The sequence below is a fragment of the Melanostigma gelatinosum genome (assembly GCF_949748355.1).
Source record: "Melanostigma gelatinosum genome assembly, chromosome: 15".
Lineage (NCBI taxonomy): Eukaryota > Metazoa > Chordata > Actinopteri > Perciformes > Zoarcidae > Melanostigma > Melanostigma gelatinosum.
Window position 1 is genome coordinate 21,403,805 of NC_136648.1, and position 20,344 is coordinate 21,424,148.

The 20,344-nt window shown below is 44.3% G+C and overlaps 1 protein-coding gene across 1 annotated transcript in view; it reads right to left on the reverse strand.

Annotated features, from left to right (window-relative positions):
• The window catches only part of astn1 (astrotactin 1), a gene marked incomplete at its 5' end in the record, with an annotated part of 390,125 nt that overhangs the window by 155,349 nt on the left and 214,432 nt on the right, over positions 1-20,344 (reverse strand). Inside the window, one exon of the mRNA XM_079284766.1 lies at positions 473-577. Within this exon, the coding sequence (XP_079140892.1) occupies positions 473-577 (105 nt within the window). The remainder of the gene's footprint in view (positions 1-472; positions 578-20,344) is intronic.

The following is a 20,344-nucleotide window of genomic DNA, read 5'->3' on the forward strand; positions in this document are numbered from 1 at the left end:
GATGATGGTCTATGTTTTCTTTGTTGTTTTTTTGGATGTTTTTGTTTGTATTTTTGTATTTTTGTGTCCGGATGTTCGTGTGGTTGGCAGGTATGTTGCGTGCTGTTCTGTTTGTGAGTGGCATGTCGCATGTAACCTGTGTAAACTGCAAATAAAAAGATTGAAAGAAAGATGAGCGATGATGTCACTACAGTTACTTAAAGCACAAGATGGGATGACTACCAAAAGGAAAATTGAATCACAGAGCTGATCAAAACTAATTAATTAAACAAAGCAGCGGAGTTGTTATGATGAGCCGCTAACCTTCTTGTGTCACATTAATTACAATGGGATGAATAATAGAAGGCCGACGGCGTGAGAGTTTATGTCACAGAGACCCCCGACAGAACTTGTAGTCTCCTGCAGCATCAATAAACAATATGATAACATGTATAAATAGATCATGAATTGCCAGAAGCGCAGAGTGACTTACCTTGAGAGAGAACCCACTGATTGAGTTTGACGTGGTAGAGCACCGAGCGAAGACTCCAGTGCTGAACGAGCGGGTAGCCGGACACCTCGCTGTAGTTCACCATACCTGCAGCAACACAGAAGACAAACACATGCGTATGAATGCAGGCCTTGCAGGGGAGTTCGCCACCTCGTCTGGGAAAAACAAACAGGGAAAAAGCTTCTAATGTGTTATTTTAATGTAATTTACGATCATAGCGTTTGATCAAAGGGGCGCCTCTACATCTCATTCCTGCTTACTTCAGCTGAAGAATCGGGAGGAATATTTGATAAATATTAATATTATCTTCGATGACAGGAGACAGAAGCGAGTCTCCGGTGTTAGATCAAAGTGGAGCCGATCTACAGGAAAAGAAACGCACACAGGAAATTAACATAAATTATATTCGGAAATAGGGAAGTATAGAAGGCAAGTCTTCAGTGTTTGATGAAAGCGAAGGCCAACATCTCACTTGAATACACTGAACAGTTATACTTTTCATATCAGTGCCCTACCCCAGATACGTCTCTTTGGAAATTGCATCAAACCTAAAACCAATTTTCATCAATTCCTGCAACGTTCTCTCGTTGTAGCACAGAGTTCCTGCACGACACGGACGGCGGACCTCATTCCGATGATGTACAAAACCAAGCAGGGCAACGCGTCTGTAATGAGAACGGAGAATACACCCCATTGCTGTTCATCACATCTAATTAAAACAGTACAAAGAGACGTGGCGCCTACCGCCTCGTCAAGGCCGTACGGAGATCATGAAGCGATCAAACGGGGAGAAAGCTGTGAGAATGATGACTACTGGAGGATTAATTTCTTCATTTTGAAGCTGTAACCTCGCAGAGAAAGGGCAATTCTGTAATTAGGAGTATTCAAGTTGTATCACGTGGGAAATGGCCTCATTTGGCAATGAGTAGGACGTGATTCATGCATAATGAGGCATAATCCAACTGTTGTCTCAGACACAACAGCAGCCTCATGTTCACAACCAAAAAGAAGCCAATAAAGCTGTTTGTACAAGAAGAGTGAAGACTGGTGAGACGAAGTGTTTCACCACTGTTAGCCGGCTAACTAACTGGTTACATTTTAAGTAGTGCTGGGCAACGATTCAAATATTTAACAAAATATTTAACAATGCGATTAATCGCGATTAATCGCATTGTTATGGCAAAGTTCAATAATGAATTCAAAAGTAGTGTATTGCGCCCTTTTATTTTAAAAGTACTGCTATATGAACAAAAGGGCAAGAACATTTGGTTCACGAGATGCAGTCAGTATGTTTCATACTTAATGTGAATATAATTCATACTTTGTTGGCATCTTATTCTGAAAACCGGATGTTCTTCTGAAGAACCGGATGTTGTCTCACGTTAATGTTTCCGCTAACTTTCAAAGTCCTTCGCTCGCTCCCGATCTGTGCCGTTTGAATGCGTTTACGGTGAATGTCAGCATATAGGTGCACTAACATGTAAGTGTCTGCTGAGTTGACCACGGAGATCGGACTGTCTGCTGACTTTACCGCAACTGACTGTAGGATGTTTGCTGGCTTTTATCCCACTGTTCTTGTCATCCTCTTGTTGTTATGTATATGTATTGTCTCTTGTCTTTCAATTAAAAAAAAAAAAAAAAAAAATTATAATAAATTTAAAAAAATGCGTTAACGCGCAATAAAATAAGTGTCGGCATTAATTAATGAATGCGTTAACGTGAAATTAACGCGTTAACTTGCCCAGCACTAATTTTAAGATATATTTATTTACTGAAAAACTAAACTTGTCTTTTACTCCAGCGCTGCACTGACACACTGTGCTTTGGCGATAGGGAAATCCAATTTTGCCGTTTCTCATTTCTAACCTTTTATTCTGTTTTCTGCATGCTTTGCTGAAGATTATTGCCGCATTTTGATCAGGGCGCTCCGATCGATATCGGCTGATACTCTTTCCAAACAGTTTGATCGGTGATCTCTATACAGGCCGATCACAACAGCTGGCCAGATGACACATCGACTCTGAATTGAAACGTTCGAGATACTCATATGTCCGCTCTTTCATTCACTTCTGAGTTAAACAGCTGGACACACTATGTGTGAGTGTCCAGCTGTTTCCCACACACACCAGGCCACAGAGTTTGTAAATAAACCAATAGGCCGACATGCGTAACCGGTCAAAAATGTTCTTGAATTAACAGTTGACCGTTGTCTCTTGCAGAGATAATACGTGGAACCGTAGTTGCTTGGCGACAGAGCGGAGTAAATGTGGGTGATGTGAACTCATCAAAGCTACCATTTGAGATGAAGAAGTGTTTCAGTTATTTTACTTACAAAGGGAAGGTCTGATATTGGTCTGTAGTTGGTATCCAGACAGTTTTCAAGGCTTCAGGAATATCACCTGATAAAAGAGAGCTATTCTGCAGTGAGTCAGATCAGCCTATTAAAAGAGTATACTGTATGTACATTAATGGCATTGCTGCTGATGATGTTAGAGAAGAAGGATTACGTAGTTCTCTTTAAAAAAAAAAAGACTGTCAAGGTGAATTTAAAGGTTGATTTTCACCATCTGCATTCAGATTTTGGGCATTCTTCTCTCTGGATCATTACGGATTAGAGGATGATTGGACCCCAGCAGGTGCAACGCCGCTCTACATTTTTGTCAGAGAAACAGTCTAAAGGATCATTTACAGAGGGCAAAGCGTTGGGAGGCAATTCAGAAATAGCTGCGTTATTGATGCAGGGCTCGACAGTAAGGTTTGCCATTGGCAACCATTTTGAGAAAGTGGCAACCAATACTTAGCTTTTGGTTGCCATCAGTGGCAACAACATTTTAATGTATTAAAATAGGGACAGCAAACGACAACAAGTGCACTACAAAAATAAATACATTTTGAATATTTGTTGCATTAATGCTGTTTAAATATTGCTGTTACAGAACCAGACAAGGCTGCACATGACCATGTTGGGAATTCGTTGCTGCATCGGTTTTACTCACAATGGCGAAATAATTGGGTTGTGGGGTGAATATTTTAACATCACAAACACAAAGTTGATCCCACTGATAAAGAACCTGAACGAAAAGAAGGATCATTTCGAGAGGGGAAAGGATCCCCAAGCATCTTGGAGCTGGACGGAAACTGATGCAGGCAAACATTGTACTACACCTCGATAAGGGACACTTCAAGCTCTCCAGTTACAGATAGCCCGTCCTACAGAACCACGAGGGCTGGACCAGCATGGCAGCTCAACGGCATACCGAGGAGGAGGCTGCAAGAACCGGAGCACCCGCCATTCAAAGGATTCTCATTATTAAGCTGACGTATAAGTGCATGGTTTCTTAATCATTCAATATTTATTGTGACTAAAAATGGCAACCATATTTTCACTTTTAAAAGTCTGTGTTGAGCCCAATTCGTAACAGTTTTCTCAAGCACTGCAGAACCAGTCATCTAGTGGATAAAACATTCCACTCAAACACCCCCGAGCACTTTAGTTAAGCTTAAGAGAATTCTTCCATACTGTTCGTAGTCTTCTTTAAAGCGCAGGATATATTGACTCCTCTCCATTCATCTTCTGCCAAAATCAATAACGCCCATCTCCTCTGCCCCGAGGAAGTCACCCGTGTACGAAGGCTCTTTCATTGCGATGCACTGCACGGCCTATCAAACGCCGCACATGCATCTTGCTTCCCTGGCCGACGACCCGGCGTCTTATCCGGCGCAACAAATAGTCTGTGGTAGATGAAGCACAACATATGGACAACTGCAATGGGACACATGAGCAAGAGGAAACATCCATCATGCGCCGCAGTGGGAGAGAGGTAGCGGTTCAAAGACGGGTTGGAGGAACAATCGGCCGCTTTTTAACAGATCGGACAATCCCCCTCACTTATCCTCTGGTCATGGCTGTCAACATGAAATCATTTTTTATCATTACAAACATCAAATCATGAAAGCCAAGCGAGTTAAAGTGTCATTTGTATCAATGAGTAGCAGATTTCTTTGCGTACGGCTGCTGGATCAGGCCATTAGCATTAACATCACTGATATTGGGCCATTAGCAGGGAGCAGGCATATAAATCATCTGGGCTCCGATGGCAACTGACGGCCGCGTCACGCCGCAGTGGCGGGATTGCAGCCATACATCACTATGACCGCCCCCGCTGCGCTCACACGCTCATCCAGGAGGTATATCTGTAATGCTTGTGACAGACACGTCGCCTTCCAACCACAGACACGGAAGAGGGGAACTGGGTTTTTTTCACGGGCATGTATGAGAAAGATAAATTGAGATATGAAAGGAAGATAGTATAAAAGGTGAATGCAGCTCTGTGAACTTCAAAGAACTTGTGTAGCAAAAGCTGAAGGAGCCTTATGTGAGAATTATGTCGTGAACCAAACAAATCACTGTATTTAACAAAGCAGCAGTGGACAACGGGCTTGTGCTGTGTTGAGAGTATGAAGTTATAGTTATGGGTAATGTTTAACGAGCTCAACAGTACTTGTCCACCTTTTGAGCAGCTGCTGGTCCTGAGATGAGTTCCCCATTCATTCACTCCATTGAGGTTTTAAGCATTGAACCAATCAACTGTGAGATGAATTGTGACGATAAAACACTAAACACTTGTACATGAATTACTCATCCCATAAACCATTGCTTATTGCGACTCCCCACCTCTGGAAACTAACCGTGCTCCATCTAAAATGTGTCAAATCTAAAATTAAAACAGATCCATTCTTCTTGCCTCAAATATTTTCCAAAAACACATTTCAGTGAGCTCTTTTCAAAATACAAGACAACGTTTCTAAACGAGCCGCCATGTTGGGAGCCGGGAGTCGACCGGGAGCATGTTCCCTCCCCAGCTGTTCTCAGGTGCGGTGAGCAGATGTGAGGAAGCGGCAAACACGACTCAAAAGCACTGCTGCTACCTGTTGATTTGTAGTTCAGGTAGTTTGCGGCGACAAAACGAACCTTTTCCAGACAAGCAACGTGTAGTACCGCTGGCTTCATCCATCAGGTAGAGTTATGTTGTTCTGGCCTTCAAACATAGGTCTCCATCTCGTACATGTTCCGTAATGGCTTTCTTCAGACATGGCAGGACCATTACTGATACCACGTGAGATATGTGGAGCACAGAGCCCCGTGTTCTCCTCACTGCGGTGGAAACACTTCTTTTATAAACCAGTATTTCCCCTCACAGCAACGGGACGTCATAAATGAAAGACGGCTCTAAAATATGCAGGATCTGCTGAACAACTTAAGATTGGGTCATTCGTACGATTTTGTGCCTTTTTATTTTCCTTGGGCATAAAAGAGTGATCACGTCCAGAGTACTTCTGTTTGTTTAACCTTGTGCTGCTCGAGCCTTTATGTTAGTGTGACGGAATCCAGACTTCAGAACATGTCACAAAAAGGTCACCAGGTACTGACTAAGACCACGACTTTTACCGAAAGGTGACTCGAGTGGGTCATCCATGCCAACATGTATCGAGGTGCAGGGGGCTTAAGACGAGACAAACAACACTGTTGTAAAAAGATGCAGGGACTGAGTTCACAATGTCACAAGTGATGGGAGGTGATTACAGTGTGGAAAAGCCGATGATGACCGTTGAATTCCAAGTCTTGAACCTTGTAAAGAGCTTAATATTAGTGAGGACACTCAAGACAAGGACTCAATAGAGCTGCTTCTAAATCAAGTTCATTGAATTTTATAAAGAAAAATAGCAATAAAAGGCCCATTTCAGCCACAGAATTACCATTTGTACATCTCACCCCATGTTGGTCTCGCGTGCCTCCACGGTGAAGGAAGAATCAAAGAATGGAGACAAAGGAGCTGCTGGATGAACGAGTCTTGGATTATTCTGTTGTGTGAGTCTGTGAACGGATGTTTTGATGTAGCCCCCCCCCCCCCCACTTACATCAATTCATTTAGACTTTCCTCCGTCTTTTGATTCTCCGTTCACCATGGAGAGAAAAACAATGCTTTTCTTCCAAGAACCCAAGGTAACGCTGGTGATACACAAATCACAAATGATCAATCGTTCATTTCCAGTTGAGCGATGCATGCGACCCCCCCGTATTATCTATTTTAGGCACAAACACGGAGACACAAATTTGATATGAAGTATGACAAGTGTTGGGGTGCGTGCAAGGCCAGCAACGGCTCCTTTACCAGCGCGCTGTGAAAAGGCAACATTTGGGCAGAGGCCGGCACCACCTATGAACGTGATGAATAAGCCTCTAAATGTGATGTTGCTGCATTGTCCTCACCTTCAGCTACATCCATTTATCCCCTCTTATGGGAGATGGCTCCCCGGAACGATAGATATATTCCCTGGCGCCGGGGAGAGAGCGAGAGCCCATTTCACTACATAACCCCCCCCCCCCCCCCCCCCCCGCCTCCCGCCTCCCTGAGTGAAAATGCATAACAAGCCCAGAAAACATATACTGTGGCACAGGCGTATTCTTCTTCTTGCTGAAAGGCCTTGTCTCCCTTTTAGCCCTGGGGTGCTCTGCTCTCATTGTCTGACAGAATGATTAATTTGACTGAACTTCACTTTGCAAACATCCCAAGCTCAGAGAGAGAGAGAGAGAGAGAGAGAGAGAGAGAGAGAGAGAGAGAGAGAGAGAGAGCGAGAGAGCGAGAGAGAGCGAGAGAGCGAGAGAGAGAGAGAGATAGAGAGAGAGAGAAAAGGCTTGGTCAGGGCTGCGCTATTCACTACAGCTGATTTCCTTTGGCATACAAATGTATTTCATTACAAATATATAATTATTTGTTGAAAGCTACCACATGAATGGACATGTCTTGCCTGAAAGCAGTTGATGGGGGAGCGACTAAATGCTGGTCCACACTGCCAAGGCCCTGTTTGTGTTATGGATGAGGGTTCGGGTTCACTGAATCTATTTGACCTCATATTTCTACTCCACCACGTTCCAGAAGGAAGTAGTGATGCTGCAGTTTCAGCATGGAGGATTCCAGTTGATGATGGTGCGACGGCAGTTTGAAAGGACATTGTCGCCATTTCAGGCTTTTTGGGTGTCTGAAAGGACGGAATTATTAATATATTTATTTTGTTCTGCAAAATGATAATAACTTCTGTTGTTACCATTCTGGGCAGCACATCCATTTATATAATGCACCATAAACATTCTAATGACACGTTATAATCTGCTCAATAGCACTGTGTAGCTGTAGTTACAAGCACTCATTGATATTCAAAATGGTTTATAACAAAAACCATGACACATTATAGAGCATTTTATCGTGATTTATCAGGTCAAATATCGTAATACTTCATTATTGCTGGTTCAATTATTTTTGCAAGGATCATAGTGTGTAATAAATCCCAAAGTTGTAATAATACTATAATAATGCATCATAATCACTGTTATAACACATTCAAATTCTATATGCAGAAGTCAGTCACTCTTTTCTATGCCACCCATGTCTATTAATATAAGGTATTATAGACATTACAGTGTACTTGACCTGCTACCCAACAGTTCTGAAGTGCTTTGACCGGCTGCAACATAAAAACACCCTCAGTGACCAGGAACACAGGAGCACCTGAATGATGCAATGCGATGCAACACAACTCAAGTTAATGAGCTGCTTTAGTTGTCCGTGTGTTTACCCGGGGCTGCACATTTGTGCTGGTGCTATATTGAGCCGTATTATAAGGAGAGGTATTTCTAACATGGTAAATAGTTTGTCCTTTATTTAATGTGATGTGTAAAAAGGAGATACATGTGGGAAATACCTTGTAATATAATGCAGAGCTGTCGATCACGTTGGGAGAGAGGCTTTGATGCAAACCTGCGTTTTTAATTGATGGTCGAACCGTTCATTCAGCTTGATCACAGATTGTGTCTCCAGCCGTCTTTGAGACTTCTTACTTTGACAACATTCTACTGTGATTCATAATGCAGGGCTGTTTGTCTTTTGTCTTTGCTTTTGCTACTTTTCCCCAGTAAACTATGTGAGTATAACCGTCGGTTAAATCGCTCAATAGCAACGGAAGACAATGATTTCATTCAGGCGTCATTGCTTTTCATTTTCTAATTCTTTCATGTACAACTCAAAACTAATGTTTTAGTGTAAAGGACTATTGTTCAAAGTCCTTCTTCTTCTGCAGAAACGTCCCGTCGGAGCAGGTTTATATGGCTCTGCACTTGAGCTCAGAATGAGTCAGAAAAAAGGCTTCCGTCAGCTGTAGAGTTTGATAAAGAATGGGCCACACTGGTCACGGCTATGCTAATGCAGATTAAATGCATGGTGGTGGGGAGTCCAATAAGGCTAACTGTGTGACTAATGGCAAAATTAAACGTAAAACTCTCGAAGGGCAAAGAACGGCATGTTATACATAAGAGCTGAAAAGGTTTTTTTTAAAGCAGCTTTATTTCCTTCGGTGAGCGTATTGTCACAAGATAAAGCCAGAGCTGTCTCCGAGCTTCACATGTTAAACTCAAGCGGGCGGGACAGGACAATGCTGGGCCTGAGGTGCATTGCAGTTACATAAATCAAAGCAAAATTGAATCAATATTCCAGCTCTGTGAGGGACTGTGTGAAGTAGTCCGTTGGGATGTAGACTCTCCATTCCTTCTGTCAATCCCCCAATGAGGCCCAGAGTTCAATTCCCAACTATTGGAGTTTGTTTTTGCTCAGTGATCCATCTTTGTTAGCCCGTCTACTTTTTCATTGTCCAAATAGAAAGATGAAACACCCAAGTTAAGCTGCATGAAGGAAGGGTTTTCAAATTTTCCAGCACCTTTTGACACAGAAAGACTTTGTTGTGCAATTGAATACGAGGTCCCAAGAGGTACGTCTTCCCCACAGAACATCTCATGACTCAGAGCAGCTTAACTAGACTGCTTCGTTAAAAGACATGGTGGTGACTCAAGAACAATAGTTACAGAAATGAAGATGAAATTTGAAAATGATCACTGGACCAACACCAGGTCAATAGTGTTTGCTGGTTGTTGATTGGTTAGGGAGGATGTCCTCAGCTGAAAACACCTGTGTGGTGTGCAGCGCCTTTAATCATCTCCGCCATGAGATCATGTGATCCCTTGTGTGTGTGTGTGTGTGTAAGTGTGTGAGTGAGTGAGTGAGTGAGTGTGTGGCTCCATCTTAAATTATTCACTCAGGGCCTTTGACCACAAAGCACTGTTTTTCTTAGCGACAGCTTCTTTTTGTAATTGTTCTCAATGAGGAGAGGCCCGATGCTTTTTTTCTGGGCGCTCCGCCTTTTTTGTGCAGCCGATGCGAGCGCTTTAAGTTGAAAATCTCTGAACTTTTCAAACAAGTGCTGGCGACTTTACTGTAGTAAATGAAGGAGAAGCTTGTTTTGTCCATCTCTGTCTATCTTGAACTTCATATTTCGGACACACTATCATAACAAAGACTTAAACGCCAATTGGCATCATGTTTATTACCGTACGCCTTGCCTCGCGTTGCTCTAGCGCAGGGATTCCCAAAGTGGGGTGCGCGAGCTGCCTCTAGGGGGTGCGCGAGAGGAAAAGTGTAATGGCGTCTGATGGTGTAATCGGGGAAACTGTCAGGTGGGACATCTGAAGCCATCAGTCGTAAAAGAGGAGAGAGAGAGAGAGAGAGAGCGAGAGAGAGAGACGGGAGTCAGAGGACGATGAGACGGAGGAGACCGAAAAGGAGGAAGGGATAGCACAGACAAATGGGGAGCACATCGGCCCATCGAGTCAAGGTGAAAAAAGAGGAAACGAGGGTGAGCATCAGACTGGGAAAAAAAAGAGGAAATATGATGAAAAGTATGTGTGTCTGGGCTTCACTTGGATTGGCAACGCAGATTCCCCAAAGCCACAGTGCGTGGTGTGCAGTGAGGTTCTGGCTAACAGTCTGAAGCTCTTATTTACGTCGCCACCTGAACACCAAGCATGCCAGTGCAAGTCAAAAGCCCCTTACATTGTTTATATCGAAATTGGAGGAGTTACAAAACAGCCAAAAACAACTGGAGTCTCATTCATGTGTTGGGTCTATAAATGACGCACTACGGGCTTCATATCTGGATACAGAATAGCGAGAAAGGGGCTACCGCACACAATCGCCGAAGACGTGAGCTTGCCAGCTGCCAGAGAGATGGTGGAATGTATGATTGGGGAGAAAGAAGCAAAAAAGTTGGACATGATCCCGGTGTCCAACAACACTGTGTCGCGCCGCATCGATGCTTTGTCCGAAGACATCCTGGCTACATTAGTCGGTCATTAATTGTAAATTAAATGTGATAATCTGCCTCTGAGCCTGTGCGTGTGTCCTCACATCCGTATTGCTCTTTAAAAGTGACGCCTTGTGTCACTGAAAGTTATTGAAACTTTGTTGCAGTGTTTCAGGGCGTTTTCACACCTTCAGTTCGTTTGCTTTGTTGCAGTTGCTCCTTTGTTCGGTTTGTGTTCACACTGCAACATTTAACAGCGGACTAAATATTGTAAACTAACGCCACGCGCAAGCAAACTGTTCTCTCATTGGTCAGATTTTTATGCGGCTGTAAATGGGCTCTGTTGCTTTTTTTTTTTTTTCATTGCGCGAACCCGGTCGGCATGTAGAAGGGGGTGCGCGTCCTAAAAAGTTTGGGAACCGCTGCTCTAGCGGACCCTTTCCTGCCAGTAAAAGGTGCTATGTGGACACAGGCCCTCATTCACTACTCCCTACTCACTATCCAGGGGGTTCTGTGTATCGAGGTTGTCTGCTAAATGTCTACAAAACCCCCCAAAAAAACACTTTCGGGCACTACCCGGGTCATTAACTCTGCGCCATTAATTAAGTAATTGCTGTCACAAAATCAAAACTTGCCAGATAGACCATCCATAACAAATATCGACCTGCATTTTTGTGACAAATACATAATGTGTTATTTTGTTGAGTTGCCTCTTATCGAAATGCTCCGAGTGAATTTAAGTTCCCCCTGGTAAGCAGGGATGAAGCGTATATGTGTAGGGGTTTTATTGTGAAAGGTAAGAACATCAGGAGTAAAGCAGCAGGTTTCAGTGTGGGACGATACGTAATGAGTAGTCCAGGTAGTGAGACTTAGAATATGAAAACACAGTTGTTGGATGGCAACCAAAATGTCAGCAGAAAAACTCTACTGCTTCTGATTTCCATTGAGAAAGAAAAAAACCCTCTTTGTTCCTGTTCCAATCAGGATGCATGGGGGAATGCAAATTGAGTTCTCTTGTTGACACTGGGGACTCATCCGGAAGTCCCATCAGGAAGCCGGGCAGAGAATAGCAGACAAACCGATGCTCAACACCGGGAGCACAGAGCTGATGGAAACCTGTCGGAACACCCGACAGTCCTCCTGTAAGTTTACCGTACTGCTGGAAGTGGTTTGTTATTTTAGCCGCTTCTCTAAGGAAGATTCATAGGAACGAGCTCAGGTAGGAAAGTAATCTTATGCCTCATAGAACCCCATTAACCAGCCTGGCCTGTGCTCCATTTCACTCTCGGATAAGTCTTGGAATGAATGATTTAGAGGGGAAAGAGGGGGGGGGGAGGGGGGGGGGGGGGGGGGAGAGTGAGGAAGAAGAAGTAAAGAACGTGGTGGGGGGGGGGGACTAGGACTTATCCAGCAGGCCCATCCTCGGATCTAATGGGACACTAAATGTAATACAGCACAGCACAGATTTCTTCCCCAGACAATTCTGATAAGAAAAAAAAATAGCTGGAACAAAACGTTGGCCCTCCGAAACGATGAGCAGACACCTGGGGGATGGTTGGGTTAGAGCCTCGGCCAAATGCTTTCCATAATTCAAGGCAAAGACAGATTACTGTGAAGAATTATCATAATGTAGGCCTTCACCACTTGTGCTCATCTCCTCTCAGGCAGGTACTCTCCACACAATGCTTTACACTAATCCCTACGCTAGAGTTCCTTTGGAACCATGCACAACCAGAACATGGGCTTGTAGCCTCTGAAGCAACACTTAGACCATGTCCAAAGCCAACATTAGCGTTGCTGTGAACTGCTGTTGGTGCAGAAAAGAAGGGGTTCCAGCGGTGTCCTGTGAATCCTCTGATCACTACAGGAAGGGGGGTCCCTGTGCCTCTTCCTGGCTTCTTTTCTCTGGTCCTTTCTTCAGTCATAGTCCTGTCAAGTAGCACTTCTATGATGATGGAACTCTGTGATGTTAACAGATGTGTCCGGAGGGGTTTTTAGCAAAGCAGCATGGCTTTAGGGTTACCAGTCACATTGGAGGTCGGTTCATAACTTCAAGTGAAATATCGCAACAGATATTGGATAGCCATAGCATTGCCATAGCATTTTTGTTAAACATTCATATTGGAACATGAATGGATTATCTCAACATACTTTTGGTTGGCACACAACTTGGTTCAGACTCCAGGAGGTCAACACTTTGGTTCCAGAGTGAAAAGTCTTCACAACATGAAGGCCAAATGCAGGTCAATTATGAGCTGTTTAACTTGCTAACACTAGCTTTAAGCAGATTATAATACATAACCAAAACTACTGATGCCTAAGGATGTTTTAAATCAGAGCAAATATTAAAATAAAAACATTATAATTATTTCCTAATCATTTGAATTGTGTGTTTTTATGCCAATAACCACTATAAATGACAATAACAGAGTACAGCACTGTGTGCATTGCCCTTTCACCTATAGGGCTCCCCAACACTGGAATATATTATTCATGAGATGTATTTTTGTGTAAAATATAGTTATTCCTTTATTTAGCGCATATATTCCAAAATGTCGCCTGCCGCAGTAGCAGGCAGTGAAAAAAGTTACTTTCAGACCCTGTCGAGAAGTGTTGCAATAATTTGTCTCATGTTTCCCAAAGGATGCATTGGAATAGTTTAGGTGATCCCCTGACTGCACATCGAGTGCAAGTACTTAGTACTTTGGTTTCATGGGCATGATTTATCTTGAGGACGGTGGGGATATGTCCCCACCACTTTCCCGGATGCCTAAAGTTGTCCCTACCGCCAATTTGATATTAATGGCAAGTGCGTTCAAATGAAATATAAATTCCATTGGCTCTACAAATGGTTATTTCCCTCATATTCCCACTTGAAGAAACATTTATATTGGTGTCTGTCTGCTATGATCCAGCCTCCTTTTGCAATCTTATTGCTGAAATGCCTTTTCGATGAAACAGCAACACACGGCCACTTCCCTAAACGCTGTCTCTTGATACTCATGCACCTATTTCAAGTTGTTTTGTGTCTCTTTGTGGTGGTTTTGCATCTTTATGTGATGGTTTTTTGTCACTCTGAGGTAGTTTTTTGTGCGTTATTGATCCTTTTGCATCTCTTTATCGTTGTTTAGTGTCCATTTGTAGTTGTTATATGTCTCTTTGTGGTCATATTGCATCTTTGTAGTTGTTTTGTGTCTCATCATAGTTGCTTTGTGTCTCTTTATGATTGTTTTGCCACTTTTCAGAGGTGTTGTGAGTCTCTTTCTGGGCTCCTTGTGTCTCCTTGCAGCTAACTTGTGCCTCTTTGAAGCCATGTTGGTCTCTTTGTAGTCTTTTTGTACTTCTTGTCGTCTTTTTATGTTTCTTTGTGTGTGTGTTTCGTTGGGCCTGTTCAGTAATCCATCCATGTACCAACGACTGTCTGTGAAGTATGGCAGGTGGGGGGGCCGTGCCCGTTAAAGCATTGGTTTTTTTTGTAATAAGTATAGCTAGCATCTAACAAACCCAAACTGCCAAACACGTTATCAATAAGCCTAAGCACGTGATAATTAGCCCGGCAGATGTGGTTCGTGACAACTCAAGGTGACACGCTTTTCATTTCCGCTGGGCTGGAGGAAGACTGGAGGGCCCGTCGTTGCCAGAGACTCAAAATAAGATGCCAAAAACTTCCGCAGATACCTTTGTGCTTGCGTGGTCGCAAGGCCATATGCTTCGGCTTTAATTATGAGGGACTTGGGGAGAGAGGGACCCTGAGTTGAAATATGAATCACTGCCACACTGCCTGCCTTCTGGATTTAGACACGGCTCACACAGGTCTGCCCGTCTTTATAAATAATCCCAGTCCTGACGCATGTGTTAAATAGACCGCAGACACCAGAGTTCACTGTCATTTACACCTTTTTTTCCCGTGCCTAATTAAAATCTGAAATTAAACATGCTCAACCAGTATGACAAAATGAAAAGAAATTAATGTTGACTTCAGACAAAGCCGTACTGAACCCGGCCACCCCCACCTGAGCCAGAACCACTGAAGCATTTCATGAGCCAGAGTAGCCTTATGCAAACATCCAAGCAAAATACACACATACAAATTCAGAAAAGCAATCGCAAGTGGAATTGGAAATACTTTCCACACATAGTTGCAAACCACGATGAAGGAACAGGAAGTCTTCACTTCATACATGTTCTGTACTCTGATTACAAAGGCACTGGAGTCACAGTGGTTACATTGAGGAGCGTTGGCCTCGTTCACTAATATGCGAGTACAAATGTTCTTACTCTGCGCAAACAAATAAGGGCGCATGCAAAATCTCACCTCTGATTCATGACATGTTCGTACCAGACAATTTAGTTCTTTACAACGTGCACTATTTGCAAACAGCCAACTGCCACGCCCCCATTTCTTTATATCGGGAAATATGCTTAGGGTTAGGGTTCGGCGGGTTGTCGTACAAATGCTGTGAGGTCATAGCTTATATTTTGGGTAACATTTAAAATAATATGCCTTTGAGGGTTCTGGCTTGGCTCGCCGCAATTTAGTTGAGTACATTCCTGTTTAAGGATTTTTATTCTATCGTGTCTTTGTTTGTATATTTATACGTTGTTGAAAATATTTTTGGTGTTTTTTACCTTGTTCGTAATCCCAAAGGGTTTAAAACAACAGTAACATATTCCAAGACATCCTCACAGAGAAAGCATGGAAAGTGCTCCTGAGCTTCAAACAGCTGAAGCGGTCACAAAAGACAGAACTTGTCACAATAATAGTAGGATGAAGAAAAACACACATACGGTACAAAGGGAACAATGTTCCCTTAAAGTTGAGTTTACATTTGTGAAGACACTGAAAGTTTAACATCTTTTCTCCATGTCATGCCTACTTTGATTTTGAAGGACAATATTTGCACTTTCTGTTTTCCTCAGTCTCAAAATAAATAAATAAATAAAAAGTACAAAGCATGTGCACATGACACCCTGTCACACAATTGTACGCGCTGTGGCATACAGAGAAACAACAAACACAGCAGATCTAGCCTGATGAAACCCGAAGGGAATAAAAGAATATCACAAATACAAGTACACTGTACATACTATATGACCCAAGAGAGCTTGGGCCTCTCTCGGCCAGCTTCAGGCTGACAATCAAAGCCCTGGCCTCATGTGTGTGCCCATGTCAGGACAGAAGGGCTCTGGATGCCCTTGTCCTACCTCTGAAGACAAACACCACTGGTTCTCTGAAGCCTGTGATAGAGAGGCTTGCTCCGCGCTGGATCACAGGTCATCATTTATCCAGCCTGCATAGTGCTGTGGAGCACTTGAGTGGCCACTGCAGCCTAATTCCATCTCACACGTTCAGAAGGAGGTCTGAGGAGGAACATCGTTAGGTCTACAACAAGCCTCCTGCTCACACAGCGGCTGCTGGTGGCTACAAACCAGGCAGGTCTGTCACTGGACCCCCCCCTGCATTTGAAATAGATTGTTAATTGAGCTTCAGATGTTATACTTTGAGTTGCAGCTGAAAACAGAAATGCGTTCACACCTCAAGCTATTTCTAATAGAATCCCGGTGAAATGAAAAGTCCTCCCGACAGCAGATAAGAGCTTCACATTCACACCTGTTGACGTTACTAATAGAAAATGCAATTATGCTATAAAGGGCAGAACAAATTAAAATACAAACCCTGACTGTTGGAGCATTCATGGAACAATTCAACAACAGTATGATATTTTTAGGTGCTAAAGTAATACTTGAGGAACTGAATGATCTGGACATGAGGAGCTCATTAACACAATAGGACACAGAGGCCCGGGAACCTTTTATAAAGCAGGAGCTAGAGAGCTCCTCAGTCACGGTGCCTGGCCTTAAAGAAGTCTCTGACTTCATTCAGTTCACACATTTTGAAAACTAAGACGTTTTGTAAGACGTTACAAAAAAGAATTTCCAGATCTTGGAAAACCGACCAGATGGAGAGAGAAAATGTGCAAACGGGCTGATAGCATGAATGAACGAGAGAGACAGAGAGAGAGAGAGAGAGAGAGAGAGAGACAGACAGATACAGGGAGAGAGAGAGAGAGAAATAGAGAGAGAGAGATATAGATACAGAGAGACAGATACAGAGAGAGAGAGAGGTAGAGAGAGAGAGAGACAGAGAGAGAGAGAGAGACAGAGAGAGAGAGACAGCGAGAGAGAGAGACAGAGAGAGAGAGAAATAGAGAGAGAGAGAGAGAGATACAGAGAGACAGAGAGACAGATACAGAGAGAGAGAGAGAGACAGAGAGAGACAGAGAGACAGATACAGAGAGAGAGAGAGAGACAGAGAGAGAGACAGAGAGAGAGAGACAGATACAGAGAGAGAGAGAGAGACAGAGAGAGAGAGACAGCGAGAGAGAGAGACAGAGAGAGAGAGAAATAGAGAGAGAGAGATACAGAGAGACAGAGAGACAGATACAGAGAGAGAGAGAGAGACAGAGAGAGAGAGAGACAGAGAGACAGATACAGAGAGAGAGAGAGACAGAGAGAGAGAGACAGAGAGACAGAGAGAGACAGAGAGACAGATACAGAGATTTGATTTTTTGATTTTTTAACAAACCTTTATTTTACGTTTTTTTGTTGTTTTTTGTCTTTCCTCAAGTCATATGAACAAACAAAACATCGCTAAACTGCTACAATCAGTTCAACCTTTTCCTGAACATGATACGTTATCATTTAAAACTGTTCAACAAATACGGTCCATCAACCATGAACGTGTCTGTAATTGTCTGCAGGCTGAGATCTGACTCTCACTCAGCGCCCACTTCTGTCCAGTTCTTTGTTCACTTTGTGAACTATCTTCTTGAGTCTGTATCCTTCCTGCTTCGTGAGCCCTCCTCTGTCCTTGCTCCTCATGTGAGATCTGGCAGAGCTGGAGAGCTGCTCCTTGTCCGAGAGGTAGTCCTCCACTCTGTCTTTTCTCACGTTCTTACTCCTCCTCAGAAACTCCTTGATCTCCTCCACGCTGTAGCTCCAGAGCCCCGCGAGCTGCCAGCACCGTGTGTAGAGGGCTCACTGTTTGCAGCAGAGTTCTCCTCCTGACTGGGCTCAGAGTCCTCCCAACCGGACTCAGGGTCCTCTTCCGGCCTGGACTCACACTCGGCTGCTCCTCCACTCTCTGTAGTTGCCACTTTCTTGGCCTGTGAGCTTCCTCTGCCTCCTCTCTGTTTCCTCTTCAGCTGAGGGGCCTTGAGCTGCTCCTCGTCTGCTTCCATGGCCACCTCCCTACCTGCCTCCACCTGTCCTTTAGTACTCTCCCTCACCTGCTGGACCTCACTTGCCCTGTCCTTCATTACCTCTTGTCCCCTACTTTTCCTCTCCTTTTCCGCCATTTGTACCCCACTTGTCCCCTCCTCCCTCACTTCCTGTGCTCCACTTGTTTCCTCAACCCTCACCTCCTTGGTCTCACTTGTTTCCTCAACCCTCACCTCCTTGGTCTCACTTGTTTCCTCAACCCTCACCTCCTTGGTCTCACTTGTTTCCTCAACCCTCACCTCCTTGGTCCCACTTGTTTCCTCAACCCTCACCGCCTTGGTCCCACTTGCTTCCTCCACCCTCACCTCCCGTGCTCCACCTGTTCCCTCTTGTCCATCCTGCTTGCCCCCGCTGGCCTCAGTACCTCCCTGGTTCTGGTCTTTGTCTGAGCCGTGTTCCCCAGGACACGCTCTGCTCAGATGTCCTTCTCTCCCACAGCTGTAACATTTAAAATCGTTCGTCTTTGCAAAGATGACGTAGTCAAAATCGCCCACAGTGATCTTGAAGCTGAGGTTGACCACTCTGCTCCTGTCGCTGGGGATCATGAAAGCATGCCTCCTGTGAGACGACACGTGTCGCAACAGCGGAGACTGAAATCCACAGGGCATCCTTATCACCGGAGACACCACCTTCCCATGCTTGGACAGCTCTTTGGCGATGGCAGCGCCCGTTATGAATGGTGGTACGTTGGACACAGTGACTTTCACCTCCGGTGTGGCGAGAGCATACGTGGGCAGGAAGTGCTCACCCACGTAGATCCCGCGCGTCAACACCACATCCGCAAGTTCAATACTGTCCAAAAAGATGACCACAGCGCTGTTCATCCGTGCTGCGGACTTCACGTGGCTGTGGCCGATAAGCTCACCCACTGCCAAACTGATCTCCTCCAACGAACACCCGAACAGCAGCGGCGGTATCTTCACGCCGTGTTACCTGGTTAGCTCCGTCAGGCGCATGCTAGCGGTTAGCACGCCGACAGCACCTGCTGCCCGGCTGCACTCCGCTAAAAAAAAAAGACCCAAAAACCCGATAAAAGTACGCAAAAAAAACCCGTGAACCCTGCACACCCCACTACACCATCATACCCAACATTACCCAACGAAGAGAAATGTCGAAAAACACGTTAATTATCGCTCTCAAAACTCCGCTCCTGCAGCTCCGCACACGTCCTTCCACTCAGAGAGAGAGAGAGAGAAATAGAGAGAGAGAGAGAGAAATAGAGAGAGAGAGAGAAATAGAGAGAGAGAGAAATAGAGAGAGAGAGAGAGAGAGAGAGAGACAGAGAGACAGATACAGAGAGAGAGAGAGACAGAGAGAGAGAGACAGAGAGAGAGAGACAGAGAGAGAGAGAGACAGAGAGACAGATACAGAGAGAGAGAGAGAGACAGAGAGAGAGAGAGACAGAGAGAGAGAGAGAGACAGAGAGAGAGATAGAGAAATAGAGAGAGAGAGACAGAGAGAGAGAGACAGAGAGACAGATACAGAGAGAGAGAGAAATAGAGAGAGAGAGAGAAATAGAGAGACAGAGAGAGAGAGACAGAGAGACAGATACAGAGAGACAGATACAGAGAGACAGAAACGTAGTAACATGAAAAGTGCAGTAACATCGACGGGTCAGAGCACAGAGGGGAGGCGGCGGTGGTTCGTCAGGATTTCATACGTGTGCTCGGGCGTGAAACCGAGTGAGTATGTTCATGTCCGACTGTGCTGAAGAAACATATGAAAAGGTACAGAAGCTACTATGTCAGCATTAACTGTTTCTAGTTTGTCTCCCCCGGGGGAGGGAGTGGGAGTGGGAGGGAGGGGCGGTGAGGTGCCAGAGCCGGTGAAATGATGGCCGTACAGTAGATGCCCTTCAGCACCCTCTGAAGATGAACAACTCAGACCAGGAGCTGTTGATGAAGAGACCATCACCATATTTCATCGTTTATCCTCCATCTGCCCTGAATTAGTGCTGCAGATGACTCTATTTATTGTGCATAAAAAGTCGTCGAAACTCAAAGTCTCTAAAAAAAGCCTCAATGATTCCTCATATTAACTGCCGGGAAGAACACCAATATTGCCTATTTGCTGTAACAACTAAAAAGCGACAGGAAGTACAGCTTTGACTACATTGGAGTGAGTGATGTCTGTTATTGTTGCCTTGAGGAAAGGCTCAGAACCCATCGATCCAGCAGGCAGTTTGCTCCGTGCAAACTCTGGCAGTGTGTCCCGTGACATGAACACAAAGACATATAAAGCTATTATAAGGACGCTGCAATATTCTCACTGCACTAAAGGGAAAGCTAGCCAACCATTTGTAGAAGTACAGGATTTCATTCCCATGATTTGGAGCGTATGTTCAGGGATCCATGCCGCGGTTTAGAGCCTTTTCTTTAGGACACT